This window comes from Peromyscus californicus, unplaced genomic scaffold (genome assembly GCF_007827085.1).
Source record: "Peromyscus californicus insignis strain IS unplaced genomic scaffold, ASM782708v3 Scaffold_13__1_contigs__length_99412109, whole genome shotgun sequence".
In the NCBI taxonomy this organism is placed as follows: domain Eukaryota; kingdom Metazoa; phylum Chordata; class Mammalia; order Rodentia; family Cricetidae; genus Peromyscus; species Peromyscus californicus.
Window position 1 is genome coordinate 40,725,658 of NW_026294424.1, and position 26,301 is coordinate 40,751,958.

Genomic DNA, 26,301 nt, shown 5'->3' on the forward strand with positions numbered 1-26,301 from the left:
CCAGGATGGCATTGCCCCCTTGTCAAGAGGCAACCATAGCTAGTCAGAAGGCACAGCACTGTCCGGACGATTCCATTTCATTGTCTCTTCTGGGTCTGATTCTAGGTCTAAGAAGTCTTGAGGGGAGAGGAGAGCCCTGTTTCAGATCTCAGAGGCTCCAAGCAATGTTGGAGGAAAGGGAGGAGGGGAAAGAGAGGAGGGAGGAATGTGAGGAAGGGAAAGAATGGAAGCTGGGTGGCCGCTCACCGGTGCTGCTCACGCAGCTGCAGCGCCTCCTGCAGGTGCTGTTCCACCTCTGCACGCAGGCGTAATATGGTGCCTTGGAGCTGAGCATTCTCCTCCAGGAGCCCCTTCTCGGCCGCGCAGGTCATGGAACCAGGAAGCTCTACAACGCCCACAACCTGAGTGGAAGGCAGCAGGTAGAGACTTATTAACTTTTTTCCCCAGCAGGCGCCAAAACCAGCTGAAGCTTGATGCTGGAATTGTTGCAAGGTGATAACAACTAGAGTAGGAATTAGGAATGTGTAGGGAAGGGGCTGATGTGCTGAGCCTGAGCAGGAAAATAAAGCGGAGTTGCCTGGGGTCTGGAGAACAACCGAGTTGGTCTAGGGAGTGTTTTGAGATATTTCCCCCACAGACAGGAAGAATGACCCAGACTAGCTAGCTACCTGGAGAGCTAAGAGGTACAAACAGGTATCTGAATTTTAAGTAACCTGTAACACTCCAGATCTGCTTTCTGCTTTTCAAAGATGGGAGCCTGCAGACCACCAAGTGTTCTAGGGGTGAAGAGTGGGAGCAGGGTCTTGCTATTTCCAGCAGGAAAGAGATCTCACTCCCAGAGCCCATCCATATGGGGATGTTCTCTGTGAGCCTAATGCAGTCTTAGAAGGAATATGGTGTGGACAGGGGCAAGGGAACTGACCTCTGTAATAAAGGTGTGGTCTGTGCCATTCCCTGGACACTGATTGATGGCCTGCCACTTCCCCAAGGGTCCCAGGGCCCTTTGCTCGCTCTGTAGCACCTCCAGTCCCTTCTGATGCTCAGAGCAGGCAACTCGCTGCTCTGTCAGCTCCTGCCTTAGGGACTCTGGAAGGAAGAAGAGTGAGAGATCATTCCTAAACTTATTCCAGGATCACAGAAAGCAAGGATATGATATAAGGAACATTTGATGTGCCCTGCAACCACCCTATATGGTATGCCATCCTCCTTCCCCCATCCATCCCAGCTCCATTTTATTATAAGCAACAGAAAGGGTAAGCAACCCTGAGCTATGCAGCTATTAAATGGTGGAGCAGGATTCAACATTCCAAGTGTTTCCTTTTTGTTCTGAACCACCTGGGTGGCTACTGCTGGCTGGTTAGGAGGAGTAGCAGGGTAGGGTGTGTTGGCCTCAGTCTAGACCAGATCCTGAGGCAACACTGGGCCTGGGCACCAAGTCAAAGGAAGAACAAGGAACCTGTTCTGGAGTCAAGGGTCTCAAGTCAGGAATCTTGATATTTATGTCAATTCTTAAGGAGACAAAACTCCAAGCCATGGGCACAGGATCTTGGCTGGCTCATGGGGGCAGAAGATAGTTATTCATCAGGATTCAGACTAAAGCCAGAATGCGTTGGGAGAAGTTGACTCAACAAGTCATTGTAGCCCTGTGGGGTGAACACTGTCGGTGCCCTCATTGGACAGATGGTGGACTGCCCAGGCCACGCAGCTAGTGAGAGTAGGAATTAAGTTTGAAAGCTAGATAGTTTAATTCCAGAGATCTTAACTGCCTCTGCTAACTTCTGGAACACTGAGAGAGGGAGGTTGATGTTAGAATGGAACCAGAGATAAATTTTATGCTAGGGATAGCTTGAGGCAAGCAGAAAAAATTCAGGTGGAGTCTGTGGGCCTGAGCTCCCCAATTCGAAGATGTCACTGGGATGGAAATCTACAGAATTGAAGCACTCCAATGAAACCTGTGCCAGGCCTCATATCTGAGTTCTACTGAGTGGTAACCGTAGTGTCTATGTCCACTGGACTCATGTTGTACGCTAGACATGTAATATTTAACATCCCATTTAATGCACACAATGACCCTATTGTAGTGGGTAGCCATTCTAGCTTTGATCTGGAAGTTCCAATCCCCATTGAGGCTTCGGTAACTGTCACGCCTACAAGGCAGGGCCAAGAGAGGGCCCTGAAGACCTGCTGCCTCTCTCTGTTCCTGGACCCTGGATAGTGGAGGTAGACCAAGCAGAGTTCTCCAGAGAACACTGCCGGACTGCGACACACCTTCCCCAGCCCCTGCAACCTACCTATCCCTTCATTTGTAAGTTACGCCACTAATAAACCTCCCTTTTAACTACGTAGAGTGGCCTTAATAATTTCACCAATATCTGGCGCTCACGTGGGGCAAATTCCAAAGGCCTGGGTGGCTCCCACCCTCAGCCTCCTCACTGGCGGGTACCTAAACCCGCCTGCAAACTTCCATATAACTAGGGAACACCTACACGGTTCCATTCCCAAAAAAGGGAGCAGCTAGTCCGGTCTCAGTTCCCTAGCTTAGCCCCCAGACCAGCGGAAAAACCCGCTGTGAGTGAGGCATTCCCCTCCTCCCTGAGTGCCGGCTCCGGCCATCTCCTGCCTTCAGCTGCCAGCCAAGGTCGCCAGCAGGCCCTGCTTTGGAGCTGTACCAACGCCTCCTGCTGGCTGAAAGTGCTACTACACCCTATGTGGTAGAGACAATTACAGATCCATTTTTATAGAAAAGGAAAATTCAACCTAGAACCCCCATCCCTACCCCTCAGGTCTAATGGATAGTTGGGAATGGAACTGGTATTGTTGCCGTGGCCTGTGTACCCTGCGTGCTACTGGTTTCCATTTGTAGAGCATGCAGGCGGCTGGGCTCTTCAGGTGGACAGTGGGATGTTTACCAAGCAGCAGAGGCTCTTGCAACTCTTGTCTGGCCTTCTCCTCTAGGGCCTGGAGCTCCAGCAGGTGTGCCTGGTGTTGGATCTGGAGGCTGTGACTGGACTCCTTCTTCAGGAGCTCCTCTGTGGCCTGTGGGCAGAAGCAGAAGGAATGGGACATGAAACTGGTTATTAGGGACTCTTTGGTGGTGGGCTTTCAGACTGTGGTACACTAATGGCCTGACCACACCACACGCCTTGTAAGTATTTTTAGCTAGCAGATAAAGTCATGGGTTTCATTATGGTGTGTTTGTTCATTATACTTTGCTCTTTTTTCTTTTAATTTCTTGTCCTTTTTTTTTGAGCCAGCATCCCAGGTAGCTCAGGCTGGCCAAGAATTCACTTTGTAGCTGAGGATGACTCTAAATCATTTAATCTTCCTGCCTCCACCTTCCAAGCAGATTATAGGTGTGTGCCATCACACACCTTAATTATGTAGTACTGGGGAATCGAACCCAAGACTTCAAACATGTAAGGTGAATGAATACTTTACCAACAGGGCAAGCATCTCCAGCCCCATGTATTTTGTTCTGTTTTTTCCTCTCCACTGCTTTCCTCACACACACATGCTTCTGCTGGCCCCTTTCCTCCACCTAAGAAGTTCCGTTTCTGATTTCATGGCACATGCGTTCCATTACCCCGGCTTAGGTCCACTGTCTCCTCCCTTTAGACTGCTGCTTCCCGGCTTTCTATGTTCTAGACCCAGCATTTCAGGAAGTCCTTGAGTCCAAACACCTACTGAATGAGGGAAGAGTGCAAGGCACAGTAACAGCAGCACAGACCCCACAGGTCTCAGAAAGTGGCTCATCATCGGGGGGTGGGGGGTGGGGGTGGGGCGGGGCGAGACTGAGCTCTGTTTCCTGCCTCCTCCTTCTCCCAAGTGATCTGGGGGCTGGAGATGAGACATAAGATCGTTTTTTAGGATGTTAGCCTGCTGCCTTCCTGGACTACTGGCTGTCTGAATAAAGTGAGAATGAAAGATTCAAATTCAATTCTATCTGCGGGTACGCCGCTAGGAACTGGAAACAGGAACACCAGCTTTCTGGCAACTCTACAAGCGCAACATCTGGACTCTCTGACATGTCATGGAGCTAACAATTGCTGCCTGGCTGGGGCTTGAGGTTTGGTTCCGGGATGAGAAACTCCAGAAGGGCAGCCAAGTCCTTTTACTTGGGGACTTCCCTTCTGCTCCAGGCACTCTCTGGAGCCTTTCCTAACAAATTGAATTGCTATACATTTCGGTTTGGTTTCCTTGTTTTGGCCTCTGTTTTAGCTTGTTCCGCTCTGTTCTGTTTTTATTCCTGATTTCATGCCCCCGATTTCAAAGTATCTTTCTGTCCCGTTCCATCTGGTTTATTCCAGAGCTCTGACTGTTAGAATGGGTAGCAAAGCCTCTATTTCTGGCAGCAGTTCCTTGGGGGCATGTTCTGGCAAGATGCTCTATGTTTATTCATCTGTGGGAAAAGGGTTGCTGGTTTTGATCTCCCGAAATTTGGAAGGAAGTCAATGCCTTTTATACACCAAATTGCAATTGTGGGGTTAGTCTATGTATTTTATCTTCTGCCTTTGTCTTGCTCATACAAGATAATTCACTGTCCAAGGACACTGGAAGCTGTAATCTTGGACAGCTCTTGATGGAATGTAACATCCTGCAACTGACAAAGAAATGAAATGTTTAAAGGAAACTGGCTCACAAATGCATGTAACAATGCTGTCTGCTTGGGACTTACAACAGAAAAGAACCTTAACAGTTTAACAGTGTGTGGCCAGGTGTTCTTGATTTGTTACATTGTGTCCAAAATGTAATTTGGATTAAGCTTCCTTTTAATAAATTGGTAAATAAAAGCCTGGTGTGGTGGCATGGCTTTAATCCCTGCATGCCAGAGGCAGAGGCAGAGGCAGAGGCAGAAGCAGAGGCAGAGTCAGGTGGATCTCTGAGTTCGAGGACAGCCATGGCTACACAGGGAAAGCCTGTCTCAAAAAAACAAAACACAATAAAATAAAGTAAGTTGATAAGTAAGCTTGTTTTGTCTCATAATACTAAGTAAGGAGATTAAGTAAAAAGAAATTAGTAAGAATGAGAGGAGATTCAAGAGAAAATGTAAACATCAGGATATATTTTTGATAATAAAAGTGCCGGGTGGTGGTGGTGGTGGTGGTGGCGGCGGCGGCGGCGGCGGCGGCGGCGGCGGCGGCGGCGGCGGCGCACGCCTTTAATCCCAGCACTCGGGAGGCAGAGGCAGGCGGATCTCTGTGAGTTCGAGGCCAGCCTGGACTACCAAGTGAGTTCCAGGAAAGGCGCAAAGCTACACAGAGAAACCCTGTCTCAAAAAAAAAAACAAAAACAAAACAAAACAAAAAAAAGTTAAAAAGATAATTTTCTTGAGAAAAGTCTTTTGTATGGCAAAATAAGGGATTGTCTTAAGAGAAGAGACAGAATATTTCCAAAATGGAAAAAGAAAGATGGAGACAAAACAAGAATACTGAAGCATGTCAAAGAAGGTTCTAGTAAGTCATATAAGGTTTGATATTTGTATGGTGATTGCTGGTTATTAAAATTCCTAAGGTCAATATTCAGGACATGAATATAAAACTAAAATCCAGTCCTTGCTTTAAACAATGAGGTTTCCTTAAGACACAGGTCTGTTTTTAATAACATTCATAAAAACTGGCTTAAATAACAAAGATTTTGAGGCTATGGAGATGGCTCTGTGGCTAAGAACACTGGTTTCTCTGTCAGAGAACTCAAGTTTAGTACCCAGCACCAAGTTCCCATGACTGTCTACAATTCCAGATCCAGGGTGTCCCATGCCCTCTTCTGCCCTCCGTGGCCATAGGCACACACATGGTATTCACATGGTAATCACCCTTGGACACAGTGGATGACTGACATTGTGCAGTGTATAGCAGCAAAGCCTGATTTTCATGGCTCCTGTACTTTTAGGTGATTTTTGTACATTATGTACCTTATGTATGCGTGACTAAATGTGTGTCCAAACTGTGAAATATGCAAAAGTTTGCAATTAAGGTAAGTTTAATGTATGCAAAGTGAACAATACTTTTTATACAAAATGCATATGGCCAATGAAATTCTTTTGACATTTTGCTTTTTAAAATCAACACCATTCAAACAAAACAAAACAAAATCACAAGCCACCCAAACCTGCCATTTGAGTGGTCACATTATTTGAAATCCTGGTCTACCTTTATTGGCCCTGAAAAAAGAAATATTTTGATATATATCTATATAGATATCTATATAGATATATAGATATATATCACTTTATTTCAGAAAATAAGTCTATTTGTCATTAACACCATTCCCTAAATTTGTAAGAACTCTAAAAATTTTATGTTGTCAGTACTATAACCTATTATCATCCTAAATTTTGCTTCAAAAACAGCATCTAAATTACTATGTATCTAATTTACCATTTATGACTTTGGTGTAGTCCTTCTGTGTCATAATGATAATTATCACTGGTTTATTTATATGTTAAGTGCCTTCTAAAATAGAATGCATAGGAGAGAGCTTTACTATGTCTACCTCCAAGCTAGAATTGATAATGATGTTAAACTTTTCATGGGTTCCTTACTATTCTCTTTAACCAAAGGTAATTAAACTTGCCCTAATATTGTGCATTCTGACCAGTGTCTCCTATAATTTAATGATATTATAAATTGGCCACATAAAGATTACAGCACTGACCAGCATGTCAATATATTCCTAAATGTGCAATAGTGGCACTTAATATCTTGACGGTAACTGTCTTAGAGTTTTATTGCTGTGAAGAGACACCACGACCATGGTGACTCTTATAAATGAAAACATTTAATTGGGGCTGGCTTACAGTTTCAGAGGTTCAGTCCATTATCACCATGGTGGGAAGCATGACGGCATGCAGCCAGACATGGTGCTGGAGAGATAGCTGAGAATTCTACATCTGGACCTGCAGGCAGTAGAAAGTGACTGCCACACTGGGCATCGCTTGGGTATCTGAAACCTCAAAGCCCACCCCCAGTGACCACTTCCTCCAGTAAGGCCATATCTCCTAATAGTGCCACTCCCTGTGGGTCTATGGGGGCCATTTTCTTTTGAACACCACAATGACCAACAGCTGTTTAATTGAACTTAAGGTTCACTTAACAGGAGAGAAAATCATGACTGGTGCTTATACCTAGGGCTTCTGAAATCATGGATCTTAGAATAGAATCCACTACTGCCCCTTTATTGTACCAGCATAATTCCTAACTACATTCTAAGTCATATCTTTAGACCCACAGGTAAGTGCAGCCCTCACCCCTCACCACAGAAGCTTCTTTTAACAGCAGATGGAGACTGTTGTGGAATATTAGTTTAAGATGTGTTACATTTGTTAATGCTGTGGAACATTTGTTTATTGAAGAAAAGATGTGTTGCATTCTTTTATGTTGCATTTGTTTAACTCTGTGAAGCTGTGTTACTTGGCCTGCCTAAAACTCCTGATTGGTCTAATGAAGAGCTGAACGGCCAATAGCTAGGCTGGAGAGAGAAACAGACAGGGCTGCCAGGCAGAGAGAATAAATAGGAGAAATCTAGGCTTGAGAGAAGTGAGAAAAGGAGAAGGAGAGGAGGAGGCCAGAGGCCAGACACACAGCCACACAGCCACACAGCCACACAGCCACACAGCCAGCCACAGAGTAAGAAGGGAAGAAAGACATATAGAATAAAGAAAGGTAAAAAGCCCGTGGAAGCTCACAGAGGTTTCCTAGTGGGATCTGAGCTTGCATTACCCAGCAGGGCTGCATAAGGGAATGATTGGACCACGGCATAGTTATCAGATGTTTGGAAGGGTCTGCACTTGGCTGGGCAGTGTGCTTTGATCTAGCAAGGTACGCTTTGATCTTTTGCCCCACCCCTAGGCATTGTTACAGAAAGACCTTTTGAAGAGACAGAAGGGGCCTGTGGATTTTGATCCAGGTCCTCCCTAAGCTATCCTGTGTTTCTGTCCATCTCTTCTCTGCTATCTTTCTTTCTAAAAGTTTCTTATTCCTCTCTCTTCCTCATAGGAACCTTTTAAAAGGTGGGAGCTGGCCTCCCACAGATAGTGCCCTGAACAGGGTCTTAGGTTCAGAGACCCCCCGACAAAAGCCCAGAGGCAAAATGTAGAAGAGAAATGAGTTAAATTAGAAAAGCTGAATAGAAATAAGCCAAACTAAGACTGGGCATTAATAAGTAAGAATAAGTCTCCATGTATTTATTTGGATTCTGGGTGGTGGGCCCTCCAAAAGTAAAAATAAACAAAACAAACAAGCAAACAGACAAACAAACAAAACAAAACAACTACAGGAGACCATTAATGAAAACCACAACTGGACACAATATAGAAATAATGGTTGGTGGAGAGGGCAGCCCAAAGGCTACATCTTCAACACAACTCCTATACCTAAGGCTCAGGAAGCATCACAGAAGAGGAAGCAGGAAGATTCCAAGAGCCAAAGGATCAGGAAGTCTGCCATGAGACTGTGTCTCCCAGAAATGGCTGTCTACACAAGTCCTGAACAATGACAATACCAATAGACAGGCTAATGATCATCTCACAGGGTCCTTCCTACCAGGCAAACACAGGCTAGAGTTAGAGCAGCTGACAGACCCAGGATCCTGTGAGCCGGGTTGTTCTTATTGATTGCAGGCAAATTTGGAAGAAGATATAGAAGAATAACATTGTTTTGTTTTTTCTTTTTTCTGGAGTGCCTAGCACACAGTCTGTATGCATGGTGCCATCTCTTTTTAAAGCTTATTTTGTATTTTTATGAAGGCAATCCGCTCCGTACTACAAAGAACCACAAAGTACTAAGCAACAGGAAAACAAGCAGGCTCCTCTTCTCTTTCCACACCTGTTCTTGCACTGCCCACTGTGCTGGTTTCTTCTGGTGTTTACTATCACGGAAATAGGTGTCTCCATTCTGCTCGATCTTGATTATTTTTGAGGTTATGGTGTATCTTGCCCTTACAGTAGAGGATTTTGTATTTCACATTTTATATCTCATAACTTCTCCCTTTCAGACCTCACAGTCATCTCATTTTAAAAACAGATGGGCATGTACTCCAACAGCCTGCACTTCTGAACTTAGATAAGCTGTCATGATGGAAGCACTCCCTTGGACAACTTTCTGGCTTTTGTTTGAATTACTAACTGTTGTGTTGAAAGCAGATTTGCTTAGTGCTCTTTAACTGAGCCTTGTCACAACTTCTAAAAGTGAAAAACACTCTCAACACAACGCCCACATCTCCATCAGTTCTCTTTTCCTTGGACCCACATCTTTCAGAACCTCAGCTGACTGGCCTTCTTCTAGGCTGTCCGGTGGTACGGTGGTTCCTAAACTCTTCCCATTTGTTCCTAATGGGGCCTTGATCACTTTCAGTCTCTCTTCCAGGTCTGCTTCCTTTCTATGAGACACCTCTTTAGGAAGCTTCCTAAGATAATAGGAAGGAATGTGATGCTTGAGACTGGCCAGAAGGTAGCAGGTACAAGCGCTGAAGTTGCTTGAAGTGCCTGTTGGATTAAATGTCGTGACTTGGCCACCACTCTGCAGCTTCCTATACCCTCTGGAAGGTTTTTTGTTTTTGTTTTTTTTTCCAGCTGAGTGGTCCTTCTCAGCTTGCTCTTCCCCTTTCTCTTAAGGCTGCCTTGATGAGCCTGAGTTCCTGGCATGCATCACACACAGCACCACTAAAGACATGAAAACAAGATGCTCTTTTTCTTTGAGACAGGGTCTTGCTGTGTAGTCCAGATGACCTTAGTTTCATAGTAATCCCCTCCGTCATCTACCGGAGTACTAGATTATAAACATGTGCCATCATGATGCCTGATGTAAGTTGTTCTTATGCTGTTAAGAGTATACAAAAATAAGAAAAAGCAAATCAGGTACTCAATAGACCAGACTCTGGCTGGCAAGCTACTGAATCTCTGAGAGGTTTTCATTAATGTAGAAAAGGTACTAGAATAACAATGTCCCCATGGTTGCTGTAGTCCTTGGAAACAGTGGATGGAAGGCATTATGCAGAACAACAGAGCCTTGCAGGGACTGGTAGGGCAGATGCCCAGCAAATTGCCCACTTCACAGGGTCACCATACCTTGAGCTCCCGGCCTTGGCTTTCTCAAGTATGTGCAGGGCTCACTGGTGGACAAGCTCAAGGTGGACCTTGGTGTCCAGGCTGTGTTGAAGGCTCTCCTGGAGACCGTGCTGCAGCTTCTTCCTCTCATGGTCTACAGCTGCCTGAGTGCCTGCAGGTCCTCCCTGTAGTCACTGGCACATTGCTGCAGAGCCTGCTAAAGCTGGGACTGCTGAGATAGATATCCAGCCTCGGGGCCAGATCCTCCCTGCCCTAGGACTATTGTCCTTAAAGGCACCCTTTCCAGGGCCACCTCATCCTTGCTGAACATCCATCTTTGGAACTGTTGAGGGCCAGGGAGGGTGAAAGGCTTTGGACACTTTGGCAGTAAGTGCTCCAGAAGACTCTTCAGGTAGAGCCCCGAGTGCTTGGAAGGTGGTGGTTGTGGGCTGAGACACGAACCTTCCCAGAGAAATCGAGGGACCAAAGAAACCTTGCAGAGGTCCACAGGGCAGCCTCCCTTAGATCTCACTCCTTACTGAGGCTTTTCTTCTTGAAACTCTTCTAGTGTACTGTGTTTAGTATTTAGCACCTCTTCTGTAGACAGAAAACAGTTGTCTCTCTGTGGCTGTGGAGGACTGGTTCCATGGCCATATACAACACGGTAGTATCTGTATAACACACACACACACACACACACACACACACACACACACACACACACACACACCTTCCTATATTAAAGCCTTACTACATTACTTATAATACCAAATGCTATCTTAACAGTCATCAAGCTGCTTTGTTTAGATGATTATGGCAACATAAAGGTTTGCACACATTCAGTACAGATGTACTCTCCACCAAATATATTCTGAAGTTGGCCGAATCTACAGAGACAAAAACCTAGGACACAGACTACTTATTGTCTGCTCAACCTTTGGTGCATATGAATATACCCACTAAGTATAAAGTGAGGACTTTTATCTGATTTGTTCATTAATGGATCCTCCTGGCTCAGAGTAGGTGCTCATGAACACTGCAAGTTTTGTTTTTTTTCCTAACCACTACAATTCCAGATCATGGTGATTGTGAATAATTCTGCAGCAAGGAATGCACACATCTCTTTGATGTACTGTTTTTCTGTCTTTTGGGATCTCACTCAGTAATGAGGTTTCTGGATCATACAGTCATTCTATTTAGAATTTGGAGGGGGAGGCTGGAGAGATAGCTCAGCAGTCAAGAGCACTGGCTGCCCTTCCAAACACCCAGGTTTGATTCCCAGCACCCACATGATGGTTCACAGCTATCTATAACTCCAGTCCTGGGGGATCCAACATTCTCTTCTGACTTCTGTAGGTACCGCACACATAGCACACAGAAGAAATTCATGCAGGCAAAACACCCACACACATAAAACAAATATTAAATTTTTTTTGAGATTTTTATTTCATTTATCATTTTAAATTTTTCTTCCCTAGAGCTGAGGACTGAATCCAGGGCCTTGCGCTTGCTAGGCAAGCACTCTACCACTGAGCTAAATCTCCAACCCCTAAAATTTATTTTTATTTTATGTGTATGGTTGATTCCCCTGCATGTATGTATGTGCACCATGCATGTGCAGTGTCTGAGGAGTCCAGAAGAAGGCATTGGATCCTCTAGAACTGGAGTTATAGGTTGTTGTTAGCCATGTTGGTGCTGGGAATCAAACCAGTGTCCTCTGGAATAATAGTTCTTAACTGTTGAGCCATCTCTCCAGCCCTCTATTAAAAAAGATTTATATATTTTTATTTATGTGTATGTTTGAGCACTGGAAGTTTTTAATGAATAAGCAAACCCAAGATGTCTACTTTGCCCTGGACCTATAACACCCTCCCCAGCCTGATGGGAACTAGCCCTGTGTACTTTCCAAGGCTGTCTGTAGGAGAAGGCACAGTGGCACTCTGGGATGGCTGCAGCAGATCCTATCCAGAGCTGTCTTACTACCTGGGTTTGTAGTTTGGCCTTTTGGTTCTGCCAGTCCCCTGGTCGATGTCCAGTCTCCATTGCCTTCTCCTTCAGCACAGAGCCCAGTGGAGGCTGTAGGTCACTTCCTTCCTTGAGGGGTTCTCCAATCCTTTGAAGATATGAACAATAGAATGATGAAAGGTTGTAGATGTTTCAACTGCTCCTACCTGGGAGGAGGGAGCTCCTGGAGGAGTTACTGGGATAAGAAACCTTTGTCTTACAAAAAGCGACCTGACTTAACTTCTAAGTTTTAGCGTACAATGGTCTATAGGAACGACATGAGCTTAGTAAGTGCCTAACAAATAACAGGCTGTGACCTTAGAGTTCTGAGGGACCTGAGAAGCACCAAAAACAGGTCTCTAACCAAGTTTCATAATTTTTCCTATATAGGGAAAAAAAGAAAAAATACCACACTTTGCCCAGCCTTCCATACTTTCAAAGCATGCTCATAATTTTCACTGGCTATCCCAGGTATAAACTGGGAGATGGGAATTAGGCTTCTCCCTATTGAAAAGCTGGTCAAAAGCTTAAATAGTTTGGCATCTTAGAGAAGATGCTGACAAATGTCTTTCACGGAGATACTTTCTCACTCTGAACTCTTGAACTCTAGAAATTAAAATGCTTAGATTGGAAAATTAAGTGTTTGCCTTGTTTAACAGTGTGAAGGGATGTCACACTTTTAATTTCTCATGGCAAGAACATTAGGCCAGGGGACCAGAGGTTAGGGGGTAAAAGCTCCTGGGGAGAAGGGCATGAGGATGGGGGCTCTGCTTTGCAGAGAAAAGAAGGTCCAGACACACAGGCACAAGATATGTATATATAGGGCTGGAGAGGTTGCTCAGTGGTTAGGGGCACCTGCTGTTCTTGCAGAGGACCTGGGTTCAGTTTCCAACACCCACACGGTGGCTCACAAACATCTGTAACTCCAGTTCTAGGAGGTCTGACATCCTATGGCCTCCACAGGTATTCACACATGTATGCAGGCAAATATTCATACATATAAAGTGAAAACCAATTTTAAATCTTTAAAGTATATACTTGTATGAAAATATAATAATTAAAGCCACCATAAGGTTACATTACCATGGTAACAATATGCCCTAGTTAGGGACTATTTCTTCAGCCTGGGTCCCAGCATGAAAAGTCATGAATCAGAAACTTGAACTCTAGTATGGCAGAGCCATAACACATCATCCTCAGCTAGGGGGAGAAAGGTATGCGAACCCAGCAAAGCATGGCCAAGCCAAGCACAAAGGTAAACATCTCATAGCTTGAGGACGGCTAACAAAGCAGTGGTAGCTAATATAGGTGGGATCCATGGGGGTTTCTTCTGGTAACAGAGTTCACCTTTCTGCCCCGACAACAGAAGGAAAGGCTGTAGCCAGTCTAGGCTTGAATCTTGGGCAGAATTATTAATCTCTGAGTTTCAGATTCTTTATAAAGTGTCCTCTATGTTAGTGTGAAAGTTAAATAAGGTAGTTTATAGAAAGCCATAGCCGTGTAGAAGAACATGCAAGATATGTCTTCTCTCTCTAAGCATCAGGTTAAGCCAGCCATAAATACTTGAGGACAGAAGGAGTGAGCACGCAAATCCTTCCCATGTGAGTCTTCAGGCTCGGCACACTCAGAATGCTGCCAAGCTGCCTGTACCTTTCTTCTTCATCGCTGCTGGTTCCTTCTTCAGCTGTCAGGGTCTCCCGGCCCTCTTCTCCGGGCAGTGTCTGGGAAGGTTCCTTTGGCTTTGAGCACGGATCCTAAGGCCAAAACAATGACAAGATGAGACTAATGGAAGTTCCTGGATTTTACCTAGCTTGTGAAAACCAGAAAGCAGGCGAGAAAGGGCCTTCAGAGACCCGCTGGGCACCCCACTGGCAGATGTAGGACGGTAAGGTTGGGATGGTGAAGTACCTAGAACACAGCCACAGTTAGTGTGGGCTCTGACTCTTGTGTCCTGATCTGCAAGATAATTCACACAGTTGTAAAACAAACCCAAGAAAGAGTAAGTGTCTTGGCCAGTTCCCACCGTCAGTGAATTCTGCAATGGGATATGCAACGGAGCCTTCCCACACCGGTTCTGAACTTTTTACCACCTTATGAGACAATCCCAAGTGTGCCACACAGATGGTCCTTGTTGGGCCTGACCCAGGGAGGCATTGGAAAGTCAGAGGGCAGTTCTGGAAGTCAGTCAGTGGTCAGTAAAGGTAACTGTAGTCATCATTATGGCTCTATTCATACCCTAGACTGCAGCATATGCAGGATTAGGAAATATGGAACTTGACAAATGACTGGAAGCCCTGACGAACGGGAGATGGGAAGAGTGTGGAAACGGTTCCTAACAGTGAGGCCTCAGAGTGTTCAATCAATTGAATTTGTTCATGTTATCCTTCTCTCCTTTCCACAGAAATATAAGAGGGCAAAGACTTTGTTCCTTTCTCTGTTTATCATGAAAACTACTGCCCTCGAAGAGCAGAGGAATAAGATAGGTAGGAACAGATTTAATCTCAAGTTTCATCAAATGGTGGTAAGTTGCAACCTGATTTTTTTTTTTTCACAAGTTAGTTGCATGGCCTTGAGTCAGGGCCCTCCCTTTTTTGAATCTATTTCTTCTTATTTTTTAATGTAGACAAATGTGTTGGCTTGCACCTTTGTTTTTCAAACTGTTCTTGAGATCCTAGGTATGAGGAGCCTTGGCTAGGAAGAGGCAGTGTGAGCTGGAAGGCGGGTCCTTGGGCTTCTATGCCCAACTTGACCTGGAACAAAATTGCCTTCTGTGTTTTCATGTATGGTAATGTCTATTAAAGTCCACCACATAAGGGTAATGATCACTTTCACATGGAAAACACACTGTTAGTTCTCAGGGCTTAGCTAACTGGATCTCTCAACATACTTTGAGATAACCAACTGTACTGGTTGATTTTGTGTATCAACTTGACATAAGCTAGAGTCATCAGAGAGGAAAAAGCCTGTTGAGGAAATGCCTCTACCAGATGTAGGTGTAAAGCATTTTCTCAATTAATGATCCATGGGGGAGGGTCCAGCCCATTGTGGGTGGTGCTGTCCCTGGGCTGGTGGTCCTGAGTTCTATAAGAAAACAGGTTGAGCAAGCCAGGGAAAGCAAGACATTAAGCAACTACCCTCCATGGCTCCTGACTCCAGGATCCTGCCTTGTTTTGAGTTCCTGTCCTGACTTCCTTCAGTGATGAACAACAATGTGGAAGTGTAAGCTGAATAGACCCTTTTCTCCCCAACTTGCTTTTTGGTCATGGTGTTTCGTTGCAGCAATAGAAACCCCAACTAAGACATCAACCCCTCTTTCCTTCATGCAGGAGTCTGCATATTGCCAGTCGGAACCACCTGTGCCATTTGCTAGTACAGGCCGATGGACTGTAACTCTTTCCTGGGCTTTCTCTGCCTCACCTTGCACCTGCTGCCCTTTCCCATCCCCCTTTTCTGCCCCAGACCCAGTCCTTGAACTTTCTTATGTTTTTCTTGCCTTAGAGTCTCATCTAGTGCCATTGCATTAAATGTCACATGGATACTGATGCCACAGAAAAACAATGTACCACTCCACTTATTAGGGAAACAAAAAATGGCCAACTTAATAAAGTTAGAGAGTGGAATAATGATTCCCATGGGCTGTGGTGGTGAGATAGAAGTAGAGAGTATCATTCATGCAGGCTGACTGCCACCTAGAGATCTGCTTGCTGTACAGGACAGAATCTGTAGTCAACAGTGATGTATGGTACATGACAAGTATTCTTACTACAACAAACAGATCAACCTGAGAGATGAAGGTTGCTTAGTTTCCTCACTGAACATGGAAATAAACTCAGTAGTTCTTTCTATCCGTTGGTATCCATCTTCCTGAACACAAGAGACAGAGGTATCTGCTGCTGTTTGGGTATGGTTTGCCCCTAAGAGTTGCTACATTGGGAGGCTGTCCACAGTTAGGGGCATGGAAACTCATGGGACCTTTAAACGGTACAGCCTAGTGAGAAGGTCTAGGTCACTGAGATCCGACTCTCAGAAGGGAATATTGGTCTCACAAAGTGAGTTCTGGAAAGAGCAAGTTGTTACATAGTCCCCAAGCTGTGTTTCTCTCTGGATTCCCTGCTTCACAGGCAAGCTTTTGTTTCTGCACATACCTGGGCCCTCTGTCATAGACTCTTACCAGGGCTCCAAAAGTGGGGCTAGATGAAGCTCTTTACAAGGCCATAAAGATGCCTAAGACATTACATTGTAGTAACACAAAAAGACCAACACAGAATTTTTCCCAAAGAAAGAATAGAATATGCCTCCAACACTAGTGATTAAAAAAAGACTCCAGGGTTCTTGTGAAACAAAGGTTTGTTGTAGGAGTTTCCTAATCTAACCTTTTAATTACTGGGACTAAAGAATGACACTCTGTTTCATTCATTCCACTGTGGTGCCAGGTACAAGTCTACCTGAAAGGTGCCGGACACCAGTCATTTGTAGGTACATTAGCGCTGGAAGAATAACTAAGAAGGTACAATTGTTATTCCCACAAACGTGGTCCAGCATGGGGAAGTGACACACAGCTTGACGATTCCCACAGACTGTGAGAAATCCTCCTCTCTCACCTGACCTTATGCACTTGGTGTTTCAGGTCAAACACATCACTCAAAGGTGCTGAGGTGGGCTGGAGATGGTTCAGCTGTTAAGAGCACAGGTTGCTCTCTCAGAGAACCCAGGTTTGAGTGTGAGCACCCACATGGTAGCTTACAACCATGTGCTGCTCCAGTTCCAGGGAATCTGACACACTCTTCCGGACTCTGCAGGCATCAGGCACACATGTTGTACACAGACATACAAGCACTCATATACATAAACATAAAACATTTTTTTAAAAGGTGCGAGGATAACACTTGAACTCATTATACAAATGAACTGTATTGTGCAGAGCAATAAGGAGGAAGCTGAATGAGCACTCCCAAGCCTAGAAACACGGTTAGAATAGTACACGTCTCTGAACTCCAGCCAGAGTACGACTGTTTCAGCTGTCTACTTCTTTGAACTCCAACCAGAATAGACGCTCACTATTCTGTAGTTGTTACTAGCTTGTCATCCTAGCAAGCCCCCCAGCAGGAATGGCTACTCTGGCCTCTGGGACTGAGGGTATCATATGTTACTTGCCCCTGGATCTCTCTTAGGCACTCCATTGGGTTCTCAGGTTCAGCCCAGTGCTCTCTCCACTGCTACAGGAGTCAGAGTATAAACAGTGCACACATCGATATAAACAACTCTGCCTCTCCGCCAAAATATCCACCAAAGAGCCTCTTCCCAAGCAAGGGTGGTTATTTTAAAACCTTTTAGTTATTTAACCTTATCTAGAGGGTTTTTTCTCCTCTATTTTAAAGAGAAACTCACTCCCAGGAAATCTTCTGGATAACAGCATTCAAGGTCATTTTAAAGTTCAGTTGACAATCTTTCAAAGGTGGCACTTTGTCCATCTTAAAATAGAGCACCTAAGGTAATGGTGTTTTGCTGAACTGATTTCTGGGAACTGTAATAGATACTATAAAGTCACCTTATATTTATAGAATGTTTAATGGTTTCAAGAAATGCTATCATATGGTTTCTGCTGTCTATTACCGCAAGTCTCTGGGGTATGGAGGGTAGTGGTTATTGCTGCCATTCCATGAAAAAAAGTAACATAGGGCCTCAATTTTCTATGCATAAAATGAAGAGAGTACTAGCATGTGCCTGGAGGTTGTTGTAGGGCCTGTAGACACCAAGTTGGGGCTTTCTTTGTGTTACATGTGGGAACTGATCTCGAGGAGGCATTCACACTTATCTGAGGTCTTGAGCAGGCCTGGGGTAGAGCTGGCAGAACCCTTATCTCAGTCCCAGATGGGAGCTGCTGCCCTGCCTTGTGTTGTCTTCTCAGCATCCAGAGATTCTCCACTGATTCCAGGAATCTCTCCAACAGGTGAAATCATCCCACCTTGTTCCCAATGAGAAGGGACTAAAGCCCTCCGCTAGCACCAGATGAACAATGCCAGCCCCTCACAGCCTGAGGACACTCCAGACATCACAGTTATTTTCCTCTTGGATAGCTCATGGCTTGGATTCATATCATCTTTCAGGTATGTGTCCAACTAGTCACACAGGGTTTCCAGTGAGCAAAAGATACTTCTTAGGCCCATGGTGCCCCCTTCTTCCTTCCTACAGCTCTTGGGAATCTCATCTTGTGCTTTTCCTAGAATAACTCTTTCTGGTGAGATCATGCCATGTCAGCACATGTCAGCAGATGTTGCTCTTTTCCAAACCCTCCCAGAGAGTTCCCCCTCTCCTAAGGGCTGTACACGAGCATTTCTGATATTGTTGTAGCACTCATCACACCATGGTATTCTTTGAGAAAATATCTGTTTTCTTCCATTTGAATTAATCCCACCAAGGAGAAACCCGGGCCTTTTCAGCTAGGCCTCCAGCCCCAAGTCTTGTACAGTGTACCCACACACTCTTGAGGATGGAATGACTTCCCTAGTAATTACCACAGCTGCTCTCTTTTCCTTCTGTAGAGAATGAGGCAAGGGCTGCTATAAAAATCTCTCCCCCTTTTTGTCCCTAATTTGGTATCTATGTACCAAGAATCTTCCAGAATAAAGTTTCTTTTCAAAATTACTAAGGCTAGACTGGCTTTGTGAAAACCAGTGAATGACACCATCGGCCTAAGAAAATCACAATACTGGACATGAGGAACAAGGGGAAAGACTGGCTTTGTGGAAACCAGTGAATGATACCATAGGCCTAAGAAAACCACAATAATGGACATGAGGAACAAGGGGAAAGCTTTAGTTGGACCTTTGCTAACTTTGGTGAGGACATATCCCAAAGCCACACCCAGGTCTGAACAAGGACAAAGATTTAGTTAGACCCTAGCTAACTTAGGTGGGGACACACCGTAGAGCCACACCCAGCTCTGGCAACCTCTGCATGCTTGGGGAGTGGAAATTCTGCTCTCAATTAGCATTGTTATTTTTATCACTCTTGACTCACTAAAATACGTTGGCAGGACAACCAACAGCCTAAGTTTAAAACCCTGACTCTTAAATTTTATAGACACCAATCTAGCAAGCACATCACCAGGGAGGCTGGCATTTAACACTCTGCTTTGGTGTTCATGTGCCAGCATCAGAACAGCCCTAAACATAATAAAGGCAACCTACAGCAAGCCTTTAGACAGCATCAAATTAAATGAAGAGAAACTCAAAGCAATTTCATTAAAATCAGAGACAAGGTTGTCCACTCTCTCCATATCTATTCAATATAGTACTTGAAGTCTTAGCTAGAGCAATAAGACAACTGAAGGAGATCAAGGGGATATAAATTGGAAAGGAAAAAGTCAAAGTTTTACTTGCAGATGGTATGATAGTATACATAAGTGATTCCAAAAATTCTTCCAGGGAACTCCTACACTTAAGGCTAGTTGCTAAGAACCAAGGAAGAATAAGAACACCTCCAGGTTTCTCCAGCAGAAGCCTCAGGGTGGACTGGGACAGCCTGAGAGCAGGAAGTACGATTGCAGGGAGGAAGTAGTCTCTGATTCTTCAGGCTTCTCTTCTAGCTGACATGAAGGCAAAGGCATTGTTGACAGGTTCTCTGCCAGTCTAGTGTCAGAGGCAACAGAGGGAGTCCTGGTCACTTTCCTTAATCCCAAACGAGTTGAGGCCTCTTTTCCCTGGAAGGTTTGTGACTATGTCACATGCTAAGGACAAGACAGGGTCAGATCCAGTGGTTCCATCCTGGCTCAGCTGCTAGGGATCTGGGATTTGTTAGGTTTCAAACCTGGTGCCTATTTAACATATGAAAGCAGACACTGGCCACCAGGATCTCCCTGCATCCCTCAGTCCCTACCTGTTATAAGGCCCTCCTGGTTGGTATAACCTGCCCTCTATCCTAAACTTCTTCAGCCCAGGGTCTGGGTTGCCCTTCCCCCAGCTGCCCTTCCCTATATAATCCAATCATTTTGGTTACCTGGCCCTTCTGCCTACTCTGGGCCTCCTGGCTGCTGCTGCCCTGGTTCCCCTCTGTCCCCTCCCCCCTCTCCTCATGTGGCACAGCTCAGTCTGGTCATGTCCACCCTAGACTCTCCCAGATGTCCCTGCCTCTGGCTATGCTTTACCACATATGTACAATAAACCTTCTCCTTTACCACACCTAGGAGCAGTCAAGTCCCTTTCCTTTTTATTTCTTTTTTTTCATTCATCTCCTAACTATATACACCTTCATTTTCTTCTTCTATAAAATGCATTTATTGTAAGACTCTAATGAAGTCAAACATGGAAACAGGGCTTTATAATTGGACCAGTTCCCATCCAAATGTTATTCAACCCACATTCTCTTGATTCTTGACGTTCCCTGGTAAATATGTGCTTTACTAAGGCTCATCCCATTGCTGCAGTAGCATTAGAGGTCCATTAGGGGAAAGCTGTTATCTATCAGTCAACAGAATGGAATCTGCCCTTAGGTGGATTAACTCCTTTAAGAATTAATGCACTTGGGCAGGTCAATCAGCTGGCCAAGGAAAGTCACTCTACAGATGTAGCATAGAGACGCTGCCCTTAGGTGGATTAACTCCTTTAAGAATTAATGCACTTGGGCAGGTCAATCAGCTGGCCAAGGAAAGTCACTCTACAGATGTAGCATAGAGACGTATATAGATAACTTCAGAAGAAAATGTAGAATGCCGTTGACTGGCTCATCTTTTTCTAGAACCAAGCAAGCTGCTAATTTGTGATGGCATTTGCAGCAGCCTGTTTACAATGTGCCTAACTGACCCGGGAGAACTGAGTCCCAGGTTAATGACCACATTCAGGAGGCTTTGTTTCATTACCCAGAATCTCTTGTCTTCTGTTTCAGGTTTTAAGGCTAGAGGAATTTATCCAAAAAACATAAGGCATCTCCACTGGGAACTGAGGCAGGGTCCCGGAATTTAAGTTGCTAGCTCTGTGTTGTGGTAGAGAGTCAGGTAACCTTTAGTTTTTGTGCACTAATTGCAGATATTTCTCTTTTCCTTTACAGCCTCTCTCTGTCTGCAGTGACACACGCTGACAGCCACAGACTTCTTTATGTGCCCCCTCAGCAAAGCCAAATGCTTAAGGGGAAAGAAAAAAATCAGCACAAAATCCATTTGCGAAAACCATGAAGGAAATAAAGTTCTGAGGAATTATCCTTGTGGCCTGAAAAGGGAGAAAGCTCGTCAGATTAATCTCCTGAGAAGGCTGTCTATGCAGAGGGACAAAAGGGGAGGGAGCCTTGAATGTGTCCAGCACTAACCACAGTCCCCAGCGCTCCCTCCACATCCTTGCTCCTGTTTCCTGTCAGAGCAGGCTTGCTTAGGAAGCTGTCCTTGCAGGGACACCCAAAGGTAGAAACTGGGTCCTGTGTGCTGCATTTGCAGTAAGCCGTGTTGTTTTCCTAGGACTGCAGTGATGCATTTCCATTGGTTTTTAGCTTGAACAATAGACATTTATTCTCTTCTAGCTCTGGAGACCCGGTGTCTGCCGGCAAAGTGCTGGCTGCACTGGTTTCCCCCGTTTCAAGCTCTAAGGGCGACCCTGCCCCCAGCCTATCCCTTAGCTTCTGATGGCTGCTGGCAATCTTTGCTTTTCCTTGGTTTGCCCCACACATTAATATGTCTGCCAGTGGTCACATGGCTTCCTTCCCTAAGTGTTTGCCTTTGCATAGCCTCCTAAGGACAACAGTCATTGGATCTAGGACCCACTCTAATCCAATGTGACCTCAACTGATTACTTCTACCCAGTGTTTATTCCCAAGTGAGGTCACCTTCTCAGGGATTGGGGTTTCAGATTCCAACACACCTTCCTCAGACACAACTTTAACCCACAGAACAGGTGCAACATGGGCACTCTGTTAACATCCCCATGTAACTCAGAAGTAGAAATAATTCCCTTGGAGTTGGTGAATGAGGGTCCTGACTAGAACAACTCTTATTTATTATTATTATTATTATTATTATTATTATTATTATTATTTAGAACTCTTTATTCCTATTTTGGCAGTAGGAGACATAAAAAGACACACCTTAAATTTTACTTATTTTATCGCTATTCAGGTTTCTATTAACTTCAGATTCAGGTGGGAGAATACGATACAGCAGAGCCTGAAACTTAGCCATCCCCAGGCTCCTGTTTCCCCATTTCTGCATACCGCCCTTTCTCCCCCAGTCCTCCAGTCACTAGTCCTGACACCAGATCTTAGGGGAGGCCTTGCTAAGATGGTGTCTGGAAATTGTGGGGAGCCCCAACTGGGGTGCCATATATTACCTGGGAAACTGGGGGCCCTTCTCGAGATTCTTAATCTCATTAGTGATAGAATTTAAGAACAGACTTAGAGGAAAGTTTGGGGCAATTTTATTGGAGTTTGAAAGAGGAATCCCAGGGCAGGCAAACTAAATCTAAGCAGCTGCACACAAGAGGGAGGAGGAAACGGGAAGAAGGAAAGACATTCCGTTCCAAAGCAGCCATGTGGCAGAAGGGAGGAACGGTAACTCAGAAAACTAATGGGAGAGGCTTGGACGGTCACTCTGTTTTATTTCATCCTCTTTTTCTAACGAAGAAAAGAACAGACAAAAGTTATGACATGCCTAAGGCACACAGTATTAGGTTCCTTAATTTCTTTTCAAAAAACATTTAGTGGGTAAAATAAACAGCACTGATGAACTGCACAGCTGAATTGAGAGAAGAGTATCTAGAAGGCACCATTAAATTATAAAGTTTTAATTGTGGTGATAATCATGAGCCAACTAATTGTAACTTGTCAATTAAACAGATTGCTTTTCCCTGCAGACTTGGTGGAAAATGAGGCCAGTAGCTGCAAGGGAAGCTCAGGCGCTGCTGGCAAACCTGTGTAGCTCTCATACTTGCCGTACTCTACAGTGGGCACAAGAAGGGGAGGGAAGGAACACAGTAAGGGAAAGACTGTAAGATATTGAAAATAGTTGCTGTCCTTCAGCTGTCATTTTGAGGGGGATACAGGTTTATAACCATAGCAACCCTCGGTGGTGACATGTACAAAACAACATACCACCATCGACAATGTATTGGTGCCAGTAACACATGAAAGTGTTTGTGGTGGTTTGAATGAGAATGGTCTCCATAGGCTCATAGATTTGAATACTTGGTCATCAATAGGTAGAACTGTTTGGGAAGGATTAGGAGGTGTGGCCTTGTCAGAGGAGGTGTGCCACTGTGGGGTGGGCTTTGAGGTTTCAAAAGCCCACACCTTTCCCAGTTGGTTCTCTGTGTCTTGTGCTTGTGGATCAAGATGTTAGCTCTTAGCTGCTGCTCTTGTGCCATGCCTGCCTTCCTGCTGCCATGATTCCCACCATAATCATCATGGACCCTAACTCTCTGAAACTATAAGCCCCAGATAAACACTTTCTTCTATAAGTTGCCTTGGTCATGGTGTCTTATCACAGCAATAGAAAAGGAACTAAGACCGTATTTTTATCATATTCAATCTTTCAGTCCTCACGCTGCTCCCAGTGATGCAGGTAGGATGGTGTAGAAGTTGGGACAATGCATTCTGGCCTGGGGAGCTAGCAACTTCAAGAGTATGAAAGGATGAATAGGAATCTTCCAGGAGTGAGGGTAGGGAAGGGCATTCTAAGAAACAAGATTAGCAAGTATAATGGGAGAGGGTAGGTAATATTAAAGGAGTAATAAAAACCTATTAAGGAAAACTCCTTCTGGTCCAGAGTCTAGACTCTCTGGCCTGGGTGAAGGCCCAACATTTTAGTTGTGTTGGGTCAATTACCACTCCTAGGAAGGCAGGCTCATATTAAGCCACTCTAAAGAGATAAATGGAGTAGTTTTTCCTTCAATGAGATACTGTACTTCCCTTTCCCAGAATTCCTGCTCACCTTCTCCCATGGCACCATCTCTACAAGCAAGCACAATGTCTGACTGGGTCTCCCCACCTGTCTGAGGCCTGAATCAGACAGGTGCAACTGCTCCTCTCTCTGGTTTCTTTCTTCTAGATGCCAGGCAGAACTGTAAGTATGCTTTTTCTGATACTTTATGCTTCTTTACTCTTTCTTTAAAGCTCCCTTCGCTCTGTGTGGCTGCTTACCCACCATGCATATGACCTCCGTACCAGTCTAACTGGCATGGCTGTTTCCCTCCTCTCTGCCATCCTCCTCCTCTGGGCAGCTTCTGTGCTTTGCAGCTTGTCTGTCCGCGGGCTTTCCTCTTTTAAACTCTAATAAGATTGCCCTCGAGCTTTCATTTGAGTTTAAGTGTCTTTTATTAATGAGACCAAGAACCCCAATAGGGGACCCCAACCTCCCCTGTACCATTTGGCGATCATGAAGGACGACCAAATTTCCAGTGATAATAGGATGGATATGAGATTGAAGTAAGGTTTCAGCTGGTGGGTGTATGCAGGAGAGAGTAGACAGGGTGGGTAGAGCCCGGGGATTAGGGGTCTAAGATAAGTTGAGCAAAAATTGGAAAAAAAAATAGGGATTACAGATTTTAGGGAAGGAGGAATGGGCCTTATTGTGGGTTCGGATGTTAGAAAATGAATTCTGGAATTAGCAGGTCCATGAAGAATGCCTCTGACAATGCTCTTGCTGAGTGTAGGTAATATCACAGCAAAGCTGCTGCTTTATGTGAAGCTCTTTAGAATGTATCTTTGTTTTTATTGTTGTTGTCTTGTCATGTTTTATTTTAAGAGCCAGGTGTTACTATATTGGCCAGGTTGTTCTTAAATTCCAGGGCTTAAGCAATCCTCATGCCTTAGCCTCTGAGTAGCTGGTATTACAGACATGAGTCACCATGCCTAGCCTGGAACTGTTTATGTAACACCTCTAAGTAGCCTACGGAGGTGAACAATTCTGAGAGTCTTGCCCAAGACATTGTGTAGAAGGCAGGGAGGTGACAGACAGGCTTGAGCCACAGGACCCACATGGCTTGACCTGGATGGCTGTGATAGTGAGGTTAGGAAGGGACTGGGGTTGAGAATGCGAGATCTGGGAGATGTTAGGCTGGCCCAAGATGGAGCCTCCTAAGACACCAAGGTGGATAACCCATGTAAGAACATGCCCCTTCAGGGAAATGGAAACTGAATGTTCTGCACTTTTCAGAAACCACATGACCCTTATCTCAGAAGAGCAGCTTGATCACAACATCCTGATATCCTAATAACCAGAAGTTCCCTCAAAAAGATTTTGCTCACAACAGTTAGTAGCAGAAGCAGTATTGCTTGTAGCACTTCCTTTCCCCTTAGTGCCTTCCTGCCATTCTCCCATGGAACAAAAAACCACTCCATAAAATCCCAAACTCCCCTTTTGGTGCTACTGCTCCCCCTGGAGACAGCACATGCGTGAAGTCCACCTGCCAGGAGACCTGGATGTGGCCAAGGGGATCTTTCCTTTTCCAGGTCTGACAAGCGGTTAGTTAGTAGCACTGTGAGTGTGGCAGAAGGCACTGAGGCCAAAGAACAGAGTGCAGCTCTGTCCATGGTCACGGCTTCCGACAGGTCCTGACTGAGCCTCAGTCACGGGAGGTGACACCACAGGTAGCATGGACACACTGGTGAAGAGTAGGAGCAACACTCCAAGAGTGTGAATGTTCGCTACTTATTAATTATGTACTTGGGGGAAGGAGATCTACCGTTTCTGCCTCTGTTTTCTCAATATCCAAACTAGGGATAATAATAGCATCTATGTTACAAGCTGGTTGGGGGTGGAAAGTTAATATATGCAAAAACAACTCAGTATCTTGATTTAGGAGACCGTTCCATTAGGGAAGCCAGTTTTTATGGTGCAAGTTGGTCTCATACACTTTAAGCTCTGCAGAGCAGAGCAGTCACAGGGGTGGTAAGAAGATGGGAGGCACTGAAGGGGGGAGGGGAGGGGAGGAAGGGGGCACAAAGAGGCCTCCTTGCTGTGCAGCTCCTCAGAATGCATCAGCACAGACACTGTCTCCACAGAGAGTCTTTCAAAGCCAACTTGAGATCCTGAAATAATAGATCTCAGTCAGGGCACGGTCAGTAATTATTATTTTGTTTTGTTTTGTTTTCTTCTTTAATGACCATTTCAGAGATAGAAAAAGAATTGGAGAACATTATGAATGACAATTGCGTACTCACAGGTCAGAAGAAGTAATACACCACAAACACAGAAATGACCACTGACCAAATTTTACTCCATCACCATCCTGAAATCTACCTCCACAGATATGAATTTCTAAGCAATTGACACTATT

The 26,301-nt window shown here is 44.9% G+C and overlaps 1 protein-coding gene and 1 long non-coding RNA gene across 10 annotated transcripts in view; one reads left to right on the plus strand and one right to left on the minus strand.

Annotated features, from left to right (window-relative positions):
• Fam184b (family with sequence similarity 184 member B) overlaps positions 1-26,301 on the minus strand; it is a 125,761-nt gene that overhangs the window by 15,385 nt on the left and 84,075 nt on the right. For all 9 annotated transcript variants that reach the window (XM_052734895.1, XM_052734894.1, XM_052734891.1 and 6 more), the window contains 5 exons: positions 13,697-13,800; positions 12,026-12,155; positions 2,910-3,036; positions 923-1,086; positions 247-401 (listed from right to left, as the gene is read on the minus strand). In XM_052734895.1, coding sequence (XP_052590855.1) covers positions 247-401; positions 923-1,086; positions 2,910-3,036; positions 12,026-12,155; positions 13,697-13,800 — 680 coding nt within the window. The remainder of the gene's footprint in view (positions 1-246; positions 402-922; positions 1,087-2,909; positions 3,037-12,025; positions 12,156-13,696; positions 13,801-26,301) is intronic.
• Positions 17,666-24,152, plus strand: LOC128108402 (uncharacterized). Its single transcript, XR_008217458.1, has 3 exons — positions 17,666-18,153; positions 21,092-21,437; positions 23,942-24,152. It is a non-coding gene; the product is annotated as an uncharacterized LOC128108402 (long non-coding RNA).